Here is an 18061-nt window from a genome sequence, read left to right as displayed (position 1 = left end):
GACTTTGATAGTAGCCATTTTGGTACTGCGGCAGGGACGGAGAGCTGATTGGGGGCATTCAAATATGGAGTTCCGGGAGAGGTGGACATGAATTTGGGAGGCAGCAATGCGTTCAACGACTTTGGAGATGATAGGGAGGTTGGAGATGGGGCCATAGATTTCAAGGACAGAGGTGTCAAGGGTTGTTTTTTGAGGAGGGGGGGGGGGGGGGGGGACAGTGGGCGGCACAGTGGCGCACTGGTTAGCTCTGCAGCCTCACAGCTCCAGCGACCCGGGTTCAATTCTGGGTACTGCCTGTGCGGAGTTTGCAAGTTCTCCCTGTGACCGTGTGGGTTTCCGCAAGGTGCTCCGGTTTCCTCCCACAGCCAAAGACTTGCAGGTTGATAGGTAAATTGGCCATTGTAAAATGCCCCTAGTGTAGGTAGGTGGTAGGAGAATGGTAGGGAATATGGGGTTAATGTAGGATTTGTATAAATGGGTGGCTGTTGGTCAGCACAGACTCGGTGGGCCGAAGGGCCTGTTTCAGTGCTGTATCTCTAAAATAAAAAAAACACATGAGGCAAAAGAACCTTTAGCAATGTCAGCTAACATGGAGGCAGGAAGGGAAGTTGGGTTGTCAATAGTTTAGTGGCAATAGGGTTGAGAGAGCAAGTTGTGAGTCTCATGGACAAGATGAGTGCGCCAAACCTCCTTCAATAGCACCTTCCAAACCCGCGACCTGTACCACCTGGAAGGACAAGGGCAGCAGGTGTGTGGGATGACCACCATTTGCAAGTTCTCCTCCAAGTCTCATCCTGACTTGGAAATATATCATTATTCCTTCACTGTTGCTGGGTCAAAAACCTGGAACTCCCTCTCTAAGCACTGTGGATGTACCCACACCAGATGGACGGTAGTAGTTCAAGAAGGCGGCTCACCACCACCTTCTCAAGGGCAATTAGGGATGGGCAACAAATGTTGGCCTTGCCAGCAATGTTCACATCTCATGAAAGATTTAAAAAAAGATGGCATGAAGGGAGATAGGAGAGAAACTAGAGAAAGATACAAGTTCAGGGCTAGGGCAGAGGGAGCAGTGGACGAAGGGAGGGAAGTGGCAGAGGCAGCTGATCGGATAGTCTTGGCAACAAAGAAATCCATGAGATCTTCACAGTTGTTGAAAGTGGAGCAGACAGCGAGAGGGGCTTAAGAAGATGATCTGCATTAGAGAACAGAAGCTGGGGGCTTACCTTTGTATTCGAAGTTGGTCCTGGAATAGTAAGCAGTTTTCATAGACAGGACCTGCTGGCGTTTTATGTGGTCCAGCTAGATCTGGCGGTGAATGGCTAAACCAGTTGTCCATCATATCTGTTCGAGTCTGCGTCCCTTGGACTTAGGGAGCGAAAATGAGGGCAGTACCAGGGGAATGGGGAGGATGAGGGGGAATAACACTTTTAATGGGGCGAGGGCATCAAAGGTGGAGATAAAGGTCTGGTTGAGCAGAAGGGTACCTGCAGAAATGTCATGGTGAACGGAGGGCCGAAAGCTAGACAACTGGAATTTTGAAAGTGCAACTGTAGGTGAACTGGGGAGAGTATTTTCCAGGGGCATATGCAGAAGGAAGTAGGGTTTGGAGGGGGAAAGCGGGATGCGGGAGGGGAGAGATATACAAAAAATTGATTAGAAATAGCCTTACCTGTGATTGATACTATGGGGTATTGAGGCCATGTGAGATGGCATGGTCAAGTGGGTGGGCATGAACATGGGTTGGGGAGTTTACATGGAGTGTGAGATTAAGGGAGGACAGCAGAGCAGTGTACTCAGAGGACAGAGGTGATGTTGAATTGAGAGGGAGGTTGAAATCACCTAGGGTGAGAAATCCAGATTTATTTAATTAATTGAATTTAATATCCCAGATGCCACGGTTGGATTTGAACTTGTGTCTTTGGATCATTTGTTCAGGATTACGTAACCACTATGCGACTTTGCCCCTCAAATTTTGTGCCTGTTAAGAACTCCACTCCAAGAACATAGCTTTTAAATTTCAAACCGAACAAACAGAATGAAGGTCAACCTTTGGGTAGCATCAGCATTTTCTGGCACTGATCAAAATATTCACGATCACCTTGACTCAGGTTTTAGATAGTACGTGCTGTCTTCCAGTGCTTTAAGAACATATTCTAAAACTAATTCTGTTCTTTGCTCATATTGAACATAACGTTATCGCTTAGGTAATAATGTGTGAATATTCAAATTATGGTCCCAAATGTACAAATAGCTCTACCCCCAAAATATGGTTCACCTTTATCATATAGAAATATACAAGGACATGCATAATTCAAGTCACAATTTCAAGTAGTGTGCAGAAATGCAATAATTTTTTCCCCTCCCCAAGATGGAACACTGGTTAACAGACAGTGAATTGAACTGTCAGATGAATAATAGTGGTGAAATAAGGCGCCCAGATCACCCCTGCTACAGGGAGAATAGGAAACTGCACAATCAAAATTTGTATCCTGTTCCAAAATAGGATAATGATGGATTTTTTTGGGGGGTGGGGATAGGATAGGAAAAGCCAGTAAGCGAGGCTGACCCTATAATTCATAACTTTGAACGTGCATAGGCTCCGTCTTCTTATAAACCTTTTCATTTGAATTATTATTCATAGCATTATCTAGAGTAGTCTTCTTCTGATGGCAGAGATCCATACTTTAACTATATTTGCATAGGCAGATGCTGTCCTCCAGTGTCTCACTCAAATGCCTATACTTTACCTGTAAACTTGGACATCTGCAGCCTACTTGAGTGAGAGTACCACTATAACAGAATTTCCGAAACAAACAATTCCAAGATTGTTAGATAGCAATCAGGTATGACTACCTTTTCTGTCCTCAGATTAGCAGTGCTGATGCAAGTTTAGGAGCCTATTGCTGGACTGGCGAAAATGGGTTAACCTAGTGCAGACTGAATGACTTATCATTGCTTGTTTCAAGGCTATAATGCATAACAGGGAAGAACAGGGGATAGAATAGAAGTGCATAAAGTTAGGAAAAGTTTGGACAAATTGGATCCAAGTAAGTTTTTTTGATGATTGCAGAAATCAAAGACAGGAATCATATTTATAAATTAAGAACAAGGAACATATGAAATGCAGAGAGAACTTTTATAACTAAAGGGTGGTAAGTATGTAGAACAGATTACTAGCACAGGTGGTGAAACAAGAAACCTTAATGTATTTCAAGAAGGAATTGGACAGGTTCTTGTCAAAGGTGATGTTCATGGTTATTAGAAAAGCATCAAGGGAATACCATGGTTAGGTGGGCTAGGTGGACTGAAGGTGTGCTCCTGCCTAAAACTATTACTATGTTACACAACTAACAGTTTTTCTCCTTCCCTGAATATATTAGGTGTACAACAAAAGTTAGATCAAAGTAAAAGCAGAATACTGCGAATGCTGGAAATCTGAAATAAAAACAAGAAATGCTGGAAATACTCAGCAGGTCTGGCAGCATCTGTGGAGAGAGAAACAGAGTTAACGTTTCGGGTCAGTGACCATTCTTTGGAACTGGCAAATATTAGAAATGTCAAAGGTTAGATCAAAGTAACTGTATTAAGTGGTGGTTCAGATCAGAAGTGACTTGGGGAAATTATGCTAGACTTCCAGTGAACAAGTCACAGATTTGCCCCACTGCAATATATGCTCGAGGAACCCAATTCATGAAGTCATTAATCTGAAAGGGTGGAGGTGAGGAGTGAAAGATGAATTTTCTCTACATCCTGCCAAACAATGCTTTGGCATCTCTCCATTGGACGGATACAAGATTTGCAAGAAACCAAAGTTGCAAATAGTAGCAAGCATAGCAAATCTTGAAGGACTCCTAATGCGATTACTAGATTTGCTAGATCTCTTTTCCTTCCTTAGTTGTGCCAGTACAATTGCTAAACCAATTAAATATCTTGAATCAAAGGTAGTCAGACTATATAAATAGTCATGGTGAGCTACCAATAATTTTCTTATTCCTTAACACTCAATCAATCTGTCAATTTTTTCCTACTTCTGCCTGCAATGATTTGATGATTGCACGTCCTCCATGGAAAGTAAACTACAATATAGTGTATGGCTTTGCCAGCAAAGTAATCAATTTTAAGCATATCTGGCAGACTGTTGAAAAAGACAAGCACACTGCCTTTATGGACTCCTGTATATGAATTGAAGATCTGATCATCGTGGCTTAACAAGGACAAAATAGAAGGCAAATCAAATAATGAAGAATAATGCAACCAGATTCAGAAGGATTTGAACCTTACAGATCAGTAAGCTGCTTGGCAGCAGAGACAATTCAAAATAGCTAGCAATGGAACAAAAAATGAAAAGAAATAATAGGTGTTCAATTTAGCAGTCATACAATGACCTCAACAAGTAAAAATGATTTACAGCTCACTAGATAAATCTAGGAAACTATTAATTCAGTATTTGGCTATACCAGAAAATATAGATATGGTTCTGAACTGTATTAATGGAGAGATGGAATACAAATCAGAAAAGGTTGCATTGTTGCTGTAGAAGGCCTTGATCAGCATGTTTTCAGAATTGTTTTCACCTAAGCATTAGAAAGGCATTAATGTCCTTGAGAGTGTATACAAATTAACCAACCAAACTGATTTGGACCCAAGTTCTGAGGAAAGATGAAGGAAACTGGCCGTTTTCATTTTGGCAAATAAATTTCAGGGCGATCAAATTGAAGACTGATATGGTAAATGATTCAAATACTAGGGGGATATAAATTAAAGACTGGAGGTGGAAGGAGGAAAGAAAATCAAGCAAAACTTGAAAAAATACAGAAAGACAAATATATTTTCAGAATAAAGTATCAGGTAAGGCCAGTGAAGCAAACAGTATAAATGGATTCAGAGGCAACTAGATATTCTTCTGCAAACAGAAAGGATGCTAAGAATTTTTTTTACTTTAATGTGGTGTCTTGAAAGCAGTGACAGTTCCAAAGGCACCTGCAGTTTTTTTCCATCATCTGGTCCAAATGCTCTTTTATTAGGTAGTGAATGTTGGTAATCTCTTTGACCCATGAAATAACTGCAGCATATCTATAGTCCACGAACATCCAAACACTTTCAAAATGGTCTAAAGTATAACAATGAGCAAATCCTCGTCCATTTTTCCCCCTTTTTGTCTGAAGAGACTGGGGAAAATTGCATCCATTCACAGATGAGTCTTACTAGTTTAGTACAAGCCATTAAGGTACAAACACTGTCCATTTTCACCACCTATTGGCTCCGTTACCTTTTTGGCTCAGTATATAACATTTGTCTCTCTTGAACAGAAGGTTGGTGATTCAAGCATACACCAGAACTGGAGTGCATAATCTAAACTGACACTCCAACCGAGTAGTAAGGGAGTCCGGCATTCCAGGAAGTAATGTCCTTTGGATGAAGCACTGAAACTCTGCCCTTCTGATGGTTCGGGGTGTATTAAAGATGTTGTGGCACTTTCCAAAAACTAAGGTGTTTTTCTGGTCTTGCTCAATGAAAATGAAACCATCAGAAACAGATCAACCGATCATTCATTTCACTGCTGTTTGTCAAAGTTGCACAAGGCTGCTGACAGAATAGTCAATACACTCCATACGATTCATTGCATGAAGCCCGTTGAGAAGTTTAGACATAATTAAGAACTATATAAAAGCAAATATTCTTTCCCATGAAATCTGAAAAAACCCCAAATCATCAAAATAAAATTGGGCAATATTTTTCAGTTGAATTCCACTTACCTCCACTTGCATATTCCATCACTAAATATAGAGTCTTCTCTGTTTCAATAACTTCAAATAATTTCACTGGAAAGCAAAAATGAAAAACTGGCATATTGATAAGCACAGGTAAACATCAAATTCAACACATTTATTAAAGATATTTCACTTACATTAATAGAGAGCTCAATTCTCAACTAATTTATGAGCAATGATTTTTTTTAAGTGCCAATTATAAAGTCAGTTGGCAAGATAGCACATTTTGTTTGATGTTAAAAACAACTTATTTTCCCACATTTTCTCCTGTCTCTATCTTCTGAAGGCATTGGCTCCTTGCTGGAATATGGTTGTCTTCTGTTACTTCACCCAATCATTCACTTCTGGCTCCAGACAGCAAATGCTGGCACATTTGGAGGGTTCATCATAGCCAAACCCAATATAACACCCAATACAAGCCCTGTACAATAATGAAGAGTGGGAACCATGGCTGAATTCCCTCTGTACTCAAGGGGCAGTAAAACCAATTGCAGTGAATCTACCTGTGTCCCAGGTGAGATCAGCTAAATCTGCACACACCATGGATCAAACCTGGCATCATCCTAGTCTTGTTCAGCTGCTCACTGCCTAGATTAAGTAAACCATTGGGGGAGCCTGCTTCATTTTTTTTATTCAGTAGAAATAGAAACAGTGTACTCAAATAGAAATTTAGCCAAAGTAAACCAAAACTAGTAGAAGTTACACTTTTAATGCTGCTTCCCAGTGGCAAAATTACCAAATGCTTGGATATGCAGTAAATCTCAACACATTCAAGTGCATTTGGCACCAAAATGCATAATGTAGCTTTTATCTCTTGAATATACTCAAATTTTATCCATTATTCTACATTTTAGATTTCTAAAATTAAATTATTTGGCATGATTTGGGCAGCACGTTTCTGGTAAGATGCCAAAGCCATGGAGGAGGTACAAAAGAGATTACTAAGGTAATGCAATTAACTACTTATAAAGGAAAAGCTAGAAAAATTGGGGCTCTTTACATTGAACAGCAAAAGTTAGAGAGCATGTGGAACAGGTATTCAAAAGAATGAAATATTTTGATACGGTAAACAGGAAAAAAACATTTCCACTGATTTGTGTATCAGTAACGAGGGGGCATACAGTTAAGGTCATCCCTAAAGAAAGAAAAAAAAAGAGGATTTTTCCCTTTCACAAAGGGTTGCTGTGGCATGAAATAGTTTACCAAAAGCAATGCTGGAAGCAAAATCCATAATTGCTTTTTAAAGCTAAGTGGTCAAACAACTCAAAAACAAATATCTAAAAGCAAACAGTGGAAGAAGCTAAGTGGATAGCTCTTTCAGAGATCTGACATAGGCAGAGCTACTTCTATGCTGTAAAATTCTATGGTACCTTTTAGCATTCAATATTAATTTGGTCAGACTGCATAACTGTCTGTCCCGACAGTTAAACATTTTAAGTAGTCTGCAAATCATTGGCAGAGGGAGGGAAAGAAAGGGGGAGAGGAAAAAATGGGGATAGAGGGAGATAGAGTGAAGGAGGAGGAAACCTACATTGAGAAAGTGGTAAAGCAAGGTGACTAAATGATTTGTAATCCATATTAGTTAACTACCCCCGTCCACGTCAGATACAGAATCATTGTTGGTGATCAGAACAAATAGGGTTAAGATCCAATAAATTCATATTGTACAGTGTTTGCTTCTATGCAATTTAAATGAAGATGGCCTGATGTCTGCCATCAACTCTTGCTTTGCTAATAAAACTGGAGATGTCCAAAATTACAAGCTACTATGGAACAGGAAGCAAAATGTCTTTGTGAACTAAAAATTAGATGAGAGTATATTGGGATGGAAAAGACAGGTTTCACTTTATCTACTGCTGGTTCAAGTGAGTCATGTAACAAAAGCTAGTCTGAACATGAACCAGAAAAAATGAATTAACCACGTATAAAGCGTACTTTTGCTAACCGCAGATCACAAGCAGCAGGAAAGAAACTAAAAACAGTAGGGAAGGATTCAAGACAAATGGGAAAAGGCGATAAGGTAACTGCAAAACCCCCAATTTGTTTCTCATGAAAGCAGATAGGCAGACTTTTCCGGGCAGTACAACAATTATGTCACACTAAGCCATTATGTGAACAGGGTATGGAAAATGTAGTGCTGCTCAACAAAATGATTTTAAATTAGAGATGTGAGGTTCAGATACATAGCTACTTTAACTAAAATTGACTTTTAAAGCTATAATATAAATTGTTTTTTCGGAGTTGAACAATGTACAGAGAATTTATTCTGAATTATAGATTGCAAAATAACACTTGAGCCTGGTATTTAAATTATAATTTCCCAGTCAGCCTATATCCTGTCCCCCAATACCACTCAAACTGCTGACACTATTTACGAACATTCATCAATATGTACCAATAATACTGATAAGTATATGAACAACCCAAACACAGACAAAAAACACAAACAACTTTGCTTTAAGCTTTGGTTCATTTATGATGGAATTCTGTCTCTTAATGTCAGAATTACATCCAGAATATTATTTTGCTTCAGCACATATACTGAGTTCTATGTCGTGTAGAAATACTTCTTTGGCCTCCTTGTCTCGAGAGACAATGGGTAAGCGCCTAGAGGTGGTCAGTGGTTTGTGAAGCAGTGCCTGGAGTGGCTATAAAGACCAATTTTAGAGCGAGACACTCTTCCACAGGCGCTGCAGATAAAATTGGTTGTCGGAGCTGTTACACAGTTGGCTCCCTCCTTGCATTTCTGTCTTTTTTCCTGCCAACTGCTAAATCTCTTAAACTCGCCACTCTTTAGCCCCGCCTTTATGGCTGTCCGCCAGCTCTGGCGATCACTGGCAACTGACTCCCATGACTTGCGGTCAATGTCACAGGACTTCATGTCGCGTTTGCAGACGTCTTTAAAGCGGAGACATGGACGGCCGGTGGGCCTGATACCAGTGACGAGCTCGCTGTACAATGAGTCCTTGGAGATCCTGCCATCTTCCATGCGGCTCAGATAGCCAAAACATCTCAAGCGCCGCTGGTTCAGTAGGGTGTATATCCTGGGGATGTTGGCCGCCTCAGGGACTTCTGCGTTGGAGATACGGTCCTGCCAAAGGTTGATGCCAAAGATTCTCCGGAGACAGCAAAGATGGAATGAGTTGAGATGTCACTCTTGGCTGACATACGTTGTCCAGGCCTCGCTGCCGTAGAGCAAGGTACTGAGGACACAGGCTTGAAACACTCGGACTTTTGTGTTCCGTGTCAGTGCGCCATTTTCCCACACTCTCTGGGCCAGTCTGGACATAGCAGCGGACGCCTTTCCCATGCGCTTGTTGATTTCTGCATCGAGAGACAGGTTAATGGTGATAGTTGAGCCTAGGTAGGTGAACTCTTGAACCACTTCCAGAGCGTGGTCGCCGATATTGATGGATGGAGCATTTCTGACATTCTGTCCCATGATGTTCGTTTTCTTGAGGCTGACGGTCAGGCCAAATTCGTTGCAGGCAGCCGCAATCCTGTCGATGAGTCTCTGCAGACAATCTTCTGTGCGGGATGTTAATGCAGCATCGTCAGCAAAGAGGAGTTCCCTGATGAGTACCTTCCGTACTTTGGTCTTCGCTCTGAGACAGGCAAGGTTGAACAACCTGCCATCTGATCTTGTGCAGAGGAAAATTCCTTCTTCTGAAGACTTGAACGCATGTGAGAGCAGCAGTGAGAAGATGATCCCAAACAGTGTAGGTGTGAGAACACAGCTCTGTTTCACGCCACTCAGGATAGGAAAGGGGTCTGATGAGGCACCGCTATGTTGAATTGTGCCTTTTATATCGTCATGGAATGAGGTAATGATACTTAGTAGCTTTGGTGGACATCCTTTCTAGTAGTCTGAAGAGACCACGTCTGCTGACGAGGTCAAAGGCTTTGGTGAGATCTATGAAAGCAACGTAGAGGGGCATTTCTCCTGTAGTAGGCGAAGGGAAAACAGCATGTCAATGGTGGATCTCTCTGCTCGAAAGCCGCACTGTCCCTCAGGATAGACACGCTCAGCCAGCTTCTGGAGTCTGTTTAAAACGACTCGAGCGAAGACTTTCCCCACTATGCTGAGCAGGGAGATTCCACGGTAGTTGTTGCAGTCACCCTTGTTCTTAGAGGGTGACGATATTGGCATCGCGCATGTCCTGTGGTATTGCTCCCTTGTCCCAGCACAGGCAAAGCAGTTCATGGAGTGCGGAGAGTATAGCAGGCTTGGTACTCTATATTATTTCAGGGGTAATGCCATCCTTCCCAGGAGCTTTTCCACTGGCTAGAGAATCAATGGCATCACTGAGTTCCGACTTTGTTGGCTGATCGTCCAGCTCATCCATGACTGGCAGATACTGGGCTGTATTGAGGGCCGTATCAGTGACATTTTCCCTGAAGTACAGTTCTAGGTAGTGCTCCACCCAGCGGTCCATTTGCTTGCTTTGGTCAGTGATCGTGTCCCCTGATTTAGACTTGAAGTGGGCGATCTTCTTGATGATTGGCCCAAAAGCTCTCTTAATTCCATCATACATTCCTCTGATGTTTCAGGTGTCGGAGGCCAGCTGAATACGACTGCATAGGTGTTGCCAGTAGTCATTTGCACAGCGCCTGGCTATTCGTTGTGCAGCGCTTCTGGCTACTTTAAATGCTACGGATGCTAACTCGCCGGGGGCTTTCTTGTAGTTCAACAGTGCAAAGCGCTTAGCGGCTATGACAGGTTCCAGCTCTTCAAAGTGAGATCGAAACCAGTCTGCATTCTGCTTCTCACGTTTGCCAAAGGTGGTCATTGCTGAGTCATAGATGGCGTCTCTGATGTGGGCCCACTTGGTCTCTGCATCCCCTGTAAGAGTGTTTTCAAGGGCTTTTTCAAGTGAATTTAGAAAGTTATGTAACAGCTGTGGATAAGAAATTCTGTTAGTGTTAAAGAACAAAGAACAAAGAAAATTACAGCACAGGAACAGGCCCTTCGGCCCTCCAAGCCTACGCCGATCCAAATCCTCTATCTAAACCTGTCGCCTAATTTCTAAGGGTCTGTATCTCTTTACTTCCTGCCCATTCATGTAACTGTCTAGATACATCTTAAAAGACGCTATCGTGCCCGCGTCTACCACCTCCGCTGGCAATGCGTTCCAGGCACCCACCACCCTCTGCGTAAAGAACTTTCCACGCATATCCCCCCTAAACTTTTCCCTTTGAACTCGTGTCCCCTTGTAATTGAATCCCCCACTCTGGGAAAAAGCTTCTTGCTATCCACCCTGTCTATACCTCTCATGATTTTGTACACCTCAATCAGGTCCCCCCTCAACCTCCGTCTTTCTAATGAAAATAATCCTAATCTACTCAACCTCTCTTCGTAGCTAGCGCCCTCCATACCAGGCAACATCCTGGTGAACCTCCTCTGCACCCTCTCCAAAGCATCCACATCCTTTTGGTAATGTGGCGACCAGAACTGCACGCAGTATTCCAAATGTGGCCGAACCAAAGTCCTATACAACTGTAACATGACCCGCCAACTCTTGTACTCAATACCCCGTCCGATGAAGGAAAGCATGCCGTATGCCTTCTTGACCACTCTATTTACCTGCGTTGCCACCTTCAGGGAACAATGGACCTGAACACCCAAATCTCTCTGTACATCAATTTTCCCCAGGACTTTTCCATTTACTGTATAGTTCACTCTTGAATTGGTTCTTCCAAAATGCATCACCTCGCATTTGCCCTGATTGAACTCCATCTGCCATTTCTCTGCCCAACTCTCCAATCTATCTATATTCTGCTGTATTCTCTGACAGTCCCCTTCACTATCTGCTACTCCACCAATCTTAGTGTCGTCTGCAAACTTGCTAATCAGACCACCTATACTTTCCTCCAAATCATTTATGTATATCACAAACAACAGTGGTCCCAGCACGGATCCCTGTGGAACACCACTGGTCACACGCTGCACACGTTGATGTGCGGGCAGCCCTTCTGCTTGGAGCGATGTAGCTTATTTGGTTAGAGTCTAACTTTGCTGCACACCAGGGAGCGGTTGGTGTCGCAGGCCGCACTGTGGAAGCTGCGAGTGATTTGGACACTGTTTATAGAGGCTCGACTTGTGACGATGAGGTCCAGCTGGTGCCAACGACGTGACCTTGGGTGTCTCCATAAAACCTGGTGACAGGGTTTAGTATGAAAGAACTAGTTGGTGATGCAGAGGTTGTGATAGGTACACAAATCCAGCAGTCTCTGTCCATTCTCATTCATCCTTCCAATGCCATAGCGCCCAAGGCAGGAGGGCCATGAGTCATGGTCGGCCCCAACCCTGGTGTTAAAGTCCCCCAGCAGGAACAAATTTTCGGTATTAGGAATGCTGCAAATGATATTATGGAGTTCCTCGCAGAACTGGTCTTTAACTTCAGGTGAGGAGCACAGTGTTAGTTTAGTTTAGTTTAGAGATACAGCACTGAAACAGGCCCTTCGGCCCACCGAGTCTGTGCCGACCATCAACCACCCATTTATACTAATCCTACACTAATCCCATATCCCTATCACATCCCCACCTGTCCCTATATATTTCCCTACAACCTACCTATACTAGGGGCAATTTATAATGGCCAATTAACCTATCAACCTGCAAGTCTTTGGCATGTGGGAGGAAACCGGAGCACCCGGAGGAAACCCACGCAGACACAGGGAGAACTTGCAAACTCCGCACAGGCAGTACCCAGAATCGAACCCTGGAGCTGTGAGGCTGCGGTGCTAACCACTGCGCCACTGTGCTGGAGCATAGATGCTGAGTAAGTGTACTGGACCAGAGGTGGTGAGCAGTCGGATGGACAGTATGCGTTCCGAGCCATTTGAAGGTGGCTCTATCATGCTGAGCAAAGAGTTTCTGATGGCGAAGCCCACTTCGTGCTGTCTTGGTTCTTCAGGATCCCTATCCTGACAGTAGAAGGTGTAGTCTTGCTCTCTTGGAGATCCGCTCGCAGGGAGGCGTGTCTCCTGAAATGTTGCAATGTCCACATTGAGTCTGCTGAGCTCGTTGTTAATGATGGCGGTCTTCCGAGAATCGTTGATTTGTGTAAGGTCTTCCGGCAGGCCAGGACACAGGGAGTTTGACGGAGAGGAGCATCCCCCTTTTCCCCACCCCCTCTCCCCCTTGCACCCCCTCTTCCTTCCCTCTCCCTCCATGAAATCGCACAGTTTACTTGTTAGAGCTCCTGCTCAGTGATAGGAGCTAACAACCTCACTGCCTTGTGGGTGTCTCGGGAGAGACCATGGCTAAGGGAGTAAACCCCAACAGAAAATCTGGAGCGGAACCCCTAAGGCAGTCATGTGTCACCTTTGGCATGTTTCCGGCAGTTCCTGCAGCCATACCGGTGCCAAACATCATACTCTGCACTCCTTTGGACCCCACTAGGAAGGCCGAGAGGGGGGTTTTGATGCTTGGGCAACTCACAACCTCCATACATCCGCCCAGGCATGCACCATGGAGAGGTCACTCCATAGTCACCTCACAGCGACCAAATCAACACGGAAGGCAGCAGTTACGGGTTATAAGTCTAGCTCAACTGGCGTAGAGATTGGGCGCCACAGGTTGTCTTTGTCAGTGGGAGAGGTCATCGCATCTCACTGGACAGCTGCCGCTCACCTCAAACCGGGCAGCCCCCGGTCAGAAAGGTTCTGTCCCGTCACAGTCCACCTGCTTCAATGGGTGCTTGGAGCTCAGGATCATTGCCCGACAAGTGGACTGTAACACCGCACCAAACAGCACGACAAAAAAAGGAAAGACGGTACCAGTCCTTCGTTTTGCAAGCTGCAATAGTATTTGACTAGTATTTGTAGAAATACTATATGGCAGGAAAGCTGGTAGTATTTATCAATAAAAAAGGTTTCTCTGAATAATATGTGGTGGTATTTGGGGAGGACAGTGGCGTAGTGGTAATGTCACTGGACTAATGATCCAGAGGCCCAGACTTAAATCCCACCGCAGTAGCTGGTGGAATTTCAATTCAATTAATTAATTTTTAAAAATGGAACTGAATGCTTGTCTCAGTAATAGCGCAATGAAATTATCATTGCTTGTCGTAAAAACCCATCTGGCTCACTAAGGTCCTTTAGGGAGGGAAATCTGCGGTCCTTACCTGATCTGGCCTACATGTGACTCCAGACCCACAGCAATGCAGTTGACTGTTAACTGCCCTCTGAAATGGCCTAGCAAGCCATTCAGTTGTACCAAACTGCTACAGAAAAGTCGAAAAGGAATAAAACTGGATGGACCACCGGGCATTGACTTAGGCACCGGAAACGACAACAGAACACACAACCTTGCAAAGTCATCCTCACTACCGTCTGGGGACTTGTGCCAAAATTGGGAGAGATGTCCAACAGACTAGTCAAGCAACAGACTGACATAGTCATACTCATTGGCTGTAAGGTATGATTCAATGTCCCAGACACCATCATCACCATCCCTGGGTATGTCTCATCAGCAGAGATGGCGCGGCACAGTGGTGTACAGTTGGGAGGGAGTTGCCCTGGAAGTCCTCAGCACTGACTCTAGACCCCATGTTTTCTCATGGCATCAGGCCATACATGGGCAAGGAAACCTCCTACTGATTACCACCTACTGCCCTCCCTCAGCTGATGAATCGGTACTCCTCCATGTTGAATACCACTTGGAGGAAGCACTGAGGGTGGCAAGGGCACAGAATGTACCAATGTCCAAGAGTGGCTCAGTAGTACCACTATTGACTGAGATGGCCAAGTTCTGAAGGATATATCTGCCAGACTGGGCCTGCAGCAGGTTGTGAGGGAACCAACAAGAGGGAAAAACCTACTAAACCTTGTTCTCACCAAACTGCCTGTCGCAGATTCATCTGTCCATGACAGTATTGGCAGGAGTGACCACTGCACAATCCTTGAGAAAACGAAGTCCTGTCATCACACTAAACATGCCCTCCATTCAGTTGTGTGGCACTACCACCGTGCTAAATGACAGAGATTCAGAACAGACCCAGCAGCTCAAAACTGGGCATCCACGCATGATGATGCGGGCCATCAGCAGCAGCTGAATTGTACTCAACCACAATCTGTAACCTCATAGCCCAGCATGTCCCTCACTCTACCATTAACATTAATGCCAAGGAATCAACCCCAGTTCCGTGAAGAGTGCAGGAGGGCATGCCAGGAGCAGCACCAGGCATACTTAAAAATGAGGTGTCAACCTAGTGTAGCTATAACACAGAAGTACTTACATGCCAAACAGCAGAAGCAGTATGCAACAGACTTGAGCTATGTGCTCCCACAACTAATGGATCAGATCAAAACTCTGCAGTCCTGCCACATCCAGCCATGAATGGTGGTGGGCAATTAAACAACTAACAGGAGGTTCCACAAGTAGCCCCATCCTCAATAACGGCATAGCTCAGCACATCACTGCAAAAGATAAGGCTAAAGCATTTGCAACCATCTTCAGCCAGAAGTGGATGATCCATCTCAGACTCCTCCTGAGGTCCCCAAAATCACTGATGCTAATCTTCAGCCAATTCGCTTCATTCCAAGTGATATCAAGGAACAACTGAAGGCACTGGATACTGCAAAGGCTCTGGGCCCCGACAACATTCGGCAATAGTGCTGAAGACTTGTGCTCCAGAACTAGCCATGCCCCTAACCAAGCAGTTCAACTACAGCTACAATGCTAGCATCTACCTGACAACATGGAAAATTGCCCAGGTATGTCCTGTACACAAAAAGCAGGACAACTCCAATTCGTACAATTACCGCCCCATCAGTCTCCTCTCGATCATCAGCAAAGTGATGGAAGGTGTCTTCGACAGTGCACTCAAGCGGCACTTACACAGCAATATCCTACTCACAGATACACAGTTGGGTTCCACCAGGGCTTCTCGGCTCCTGACCTCATTACAGCCTTGGTCCAAACATGGACAAAAGAGCTGAACTCAAGAAGTGAGGTGAGAGTGAATGCCCTTGACATCAAGGCAGCATTTGACGAAGTGTGGCATCAAGGAGCCCTGGCATATTTGAAGTCAATGGGAATCAGAGGGGAAATTCTCCATTGGTTGGAGTCATACATAGCACAAAGGTTGTGGTTGTTGGAGGCCAATCATCTCAATCGCATGCCCAACCATATACAGCTGCATCATCAATGACCTTCCCTCCATCATAAGTTCAGAAGTAGTCAGAGACTGGAAATTCTGACGCAAGTAATTCATCTCCTGACTCCCCAAAGGCTGTCCACCATCTACAAGGCACAAGTCAGGGTGTGATGGAATAATCTCCACTTGCCTGGATAAATGCAGATCCAACAACAGTCAAGAAGCTCGACACCATCCAGGACAAAGCTTGATCAGCACCCCATCCAACCACTTAAACATTCACTCCCTCCACCACTGGTGCACAGTGGCAGCAATGTGTGCCATCTACAAGATGCACTGCAGTAACTCACAAAAGCTCCTTTAATAGCACCTTCCAAACCCGCAACTTCTACCACATAGAAGGGCAAGGGCAGCAGACACATGGGAACCTGCAAGGTCCCCTCCAAGCCACACACCATCCTGACTTGGAACTATATCGCCGTTCCTTCACTATCACTGGGTCATGATCCTGGAACTCCCTTCCTAACAGCATTGTGGCAGTACTCACACCAGATGGACTGCAGCTGTTCACTACAACCTTCTCAATAGCAATTAGGGATGGGCAACAAATGCTGGCTTTGCCAGTGACACACAAATCCCATGAAAGAATAAATAAAAAAATTTGGAAAAAAACATCAAATGGTCAAAAAGTGTACAGAAAATGTTTTTTTTGGAAAGGAACCTGATAATAGGAAACATTTCAATGATTATGGCCATGAAGTAAACATATTTATTTACTAATATAAGTTTGGTTTTTATATAATTGTGAACAGTTTTGATTCAGGCACATACTCCCAGAATCTTGCAAAAACATCAAACATGCTATAGAACTTTAATTTTAAAACAGATGAGAACATGTGATCCAAATTTAAATCACTAACATGGTCATGAAGTAATCCTGTAAATGTGACTGATTTTAAAAAGAACAAAATACTTGGGACTGAACTAAAATTAACAACTTGATGTGGTACATATGTCAAAACTGTGTTTTCTTTCAACATCAAATTTAGAATACCCTTTAGTACATAAGTATCACTTCACATTTCCTGCCATCTTGCTGAGATAAATCTTACTTGTAATACAAATTCCTCTGAAATCTAAGTCTTTCATTGAAAAAATCCCAGAATATCTACATCCAAATTAACACCATGGTCAACAAGCCCACTCCAAAGGATAGGTCTCATCCAAGCACGTACAAAGAATCCCGATGACCGGTCATCGACCTGAAATGTTAACTGTTTCTCTCTCCACAGATGCTGACTGACCTGCTGAATATTTCTTGCAGTTTCTGTTTCTACTACAGAATCCTCTCAGTGTGACCTGCTCTCCAGGCTCTGGAATTTTTGCTGCAAACACCTACTTGCCCCACCACCCAAACTCTTTAATGCACAGATAGAAAAGGAACAAAAATCAAAAAGAACAAGGTAGTAACTAAAATACATCTTTTTTAGAACAGGAAATAGCTTTTTTCTTTATATTTTAATATAAATATTGAATAATAGCTCCACACCTAATTTTAAATGAAGCACAAGATTCTAGATGAATACCAACTAATGTTATGAACTCGTGCTTTTAAAAATTGAACATTTAATATTCAACAACTTGCATTTAAACAATGCCTAGAACATAGAAAAACATACTAAGGCACTTTACAGGAGCACAATCAGACAAAAATTGGAAAATTTTGTTATGCTCATGAACGGCATTCTATCCCAGGTTTAAAAAATTAGCTGGTCAATCAAAATATCATAAATTACTGGTGCTTGTCCTGTGCCATTGCTTAGAGGTGTACTGGAGTTTGGAGTGCAATTATGAAGTTTAGCTAGTAACCTGATGCTGCTTAAATACTCCCTATGAGTTAGTTATCTAAATAGACAAATCCACGTAATTGTAAGCACTCGTAAATTTGAGATCAGAGTGCAATTGTAACGGTGTGCAAATTAATAAAGCCAGGTCAGAAAATAACTCTGTTTTTTCTCTTAATTTTCTAGTTTCCTTTTTTAAAAGAGTTTCGTTTTTAACAGTTGTACTAAAATTTCATACTTGGAAGCTTGTCATTTGAAGTGTGATGGAGGTGCAGTAGACTCACTACTATATATAAATAATTAGTTAACATATAAACACTGGTTCAGCCCCTCAACTGGA

At 43.3% G+C, this 18061-nt stretch overlaps 1 protein-coding gene across 8 annotated transcripts in view; it reads right to left on the bottom strand.

The window, feature by feature from the left end:
- The window catches only part of mark3a (MAP/microtubule affinity-regulating kinase 3a), a 227124-nt gene that overhangs the window by 91299 nt on the left and 117764 nt on the right, over positions 1 to 18061 (bottom strand). For all 8 annotated transcript variants that reach the window (XR_010975681.1, XM_068038982.1, XM_068038986.1 and 5 more), the window contains exon 5: positions 5760 to 5825. Coding sequence is in view for 7 of the 8 variants with exons in the window: in XM_068038982.1 (XP_067895083.1) it covers positions 5760 to 5825 (66 nt within the window). In the remaining variant the exon portion in view is untranslated. The remainder of the gene's footprint in view (positions 1 to 5759; positions 5826 to 18061) is intronic.

The sequence above is a fragment of the Heterodontus francisci genome, chromosome 9 (assembly GCF_036365525.1).
Source record: "Heterodontus francisci isolate sHetFra1 chromosome 9, sHetFra1.hap1, whole genome shotgun sequence".
Classification (NCBI taxonomy): Eukaryota; Metazoa; Chordata; class Chondrichthyes; order Heterodontiformes; family Heterodontidae; genus Heterodontus; species Heterodontus francisci.
This window is presented reverse-complemented; position numbering and strand designations above follow the sequence as displayed.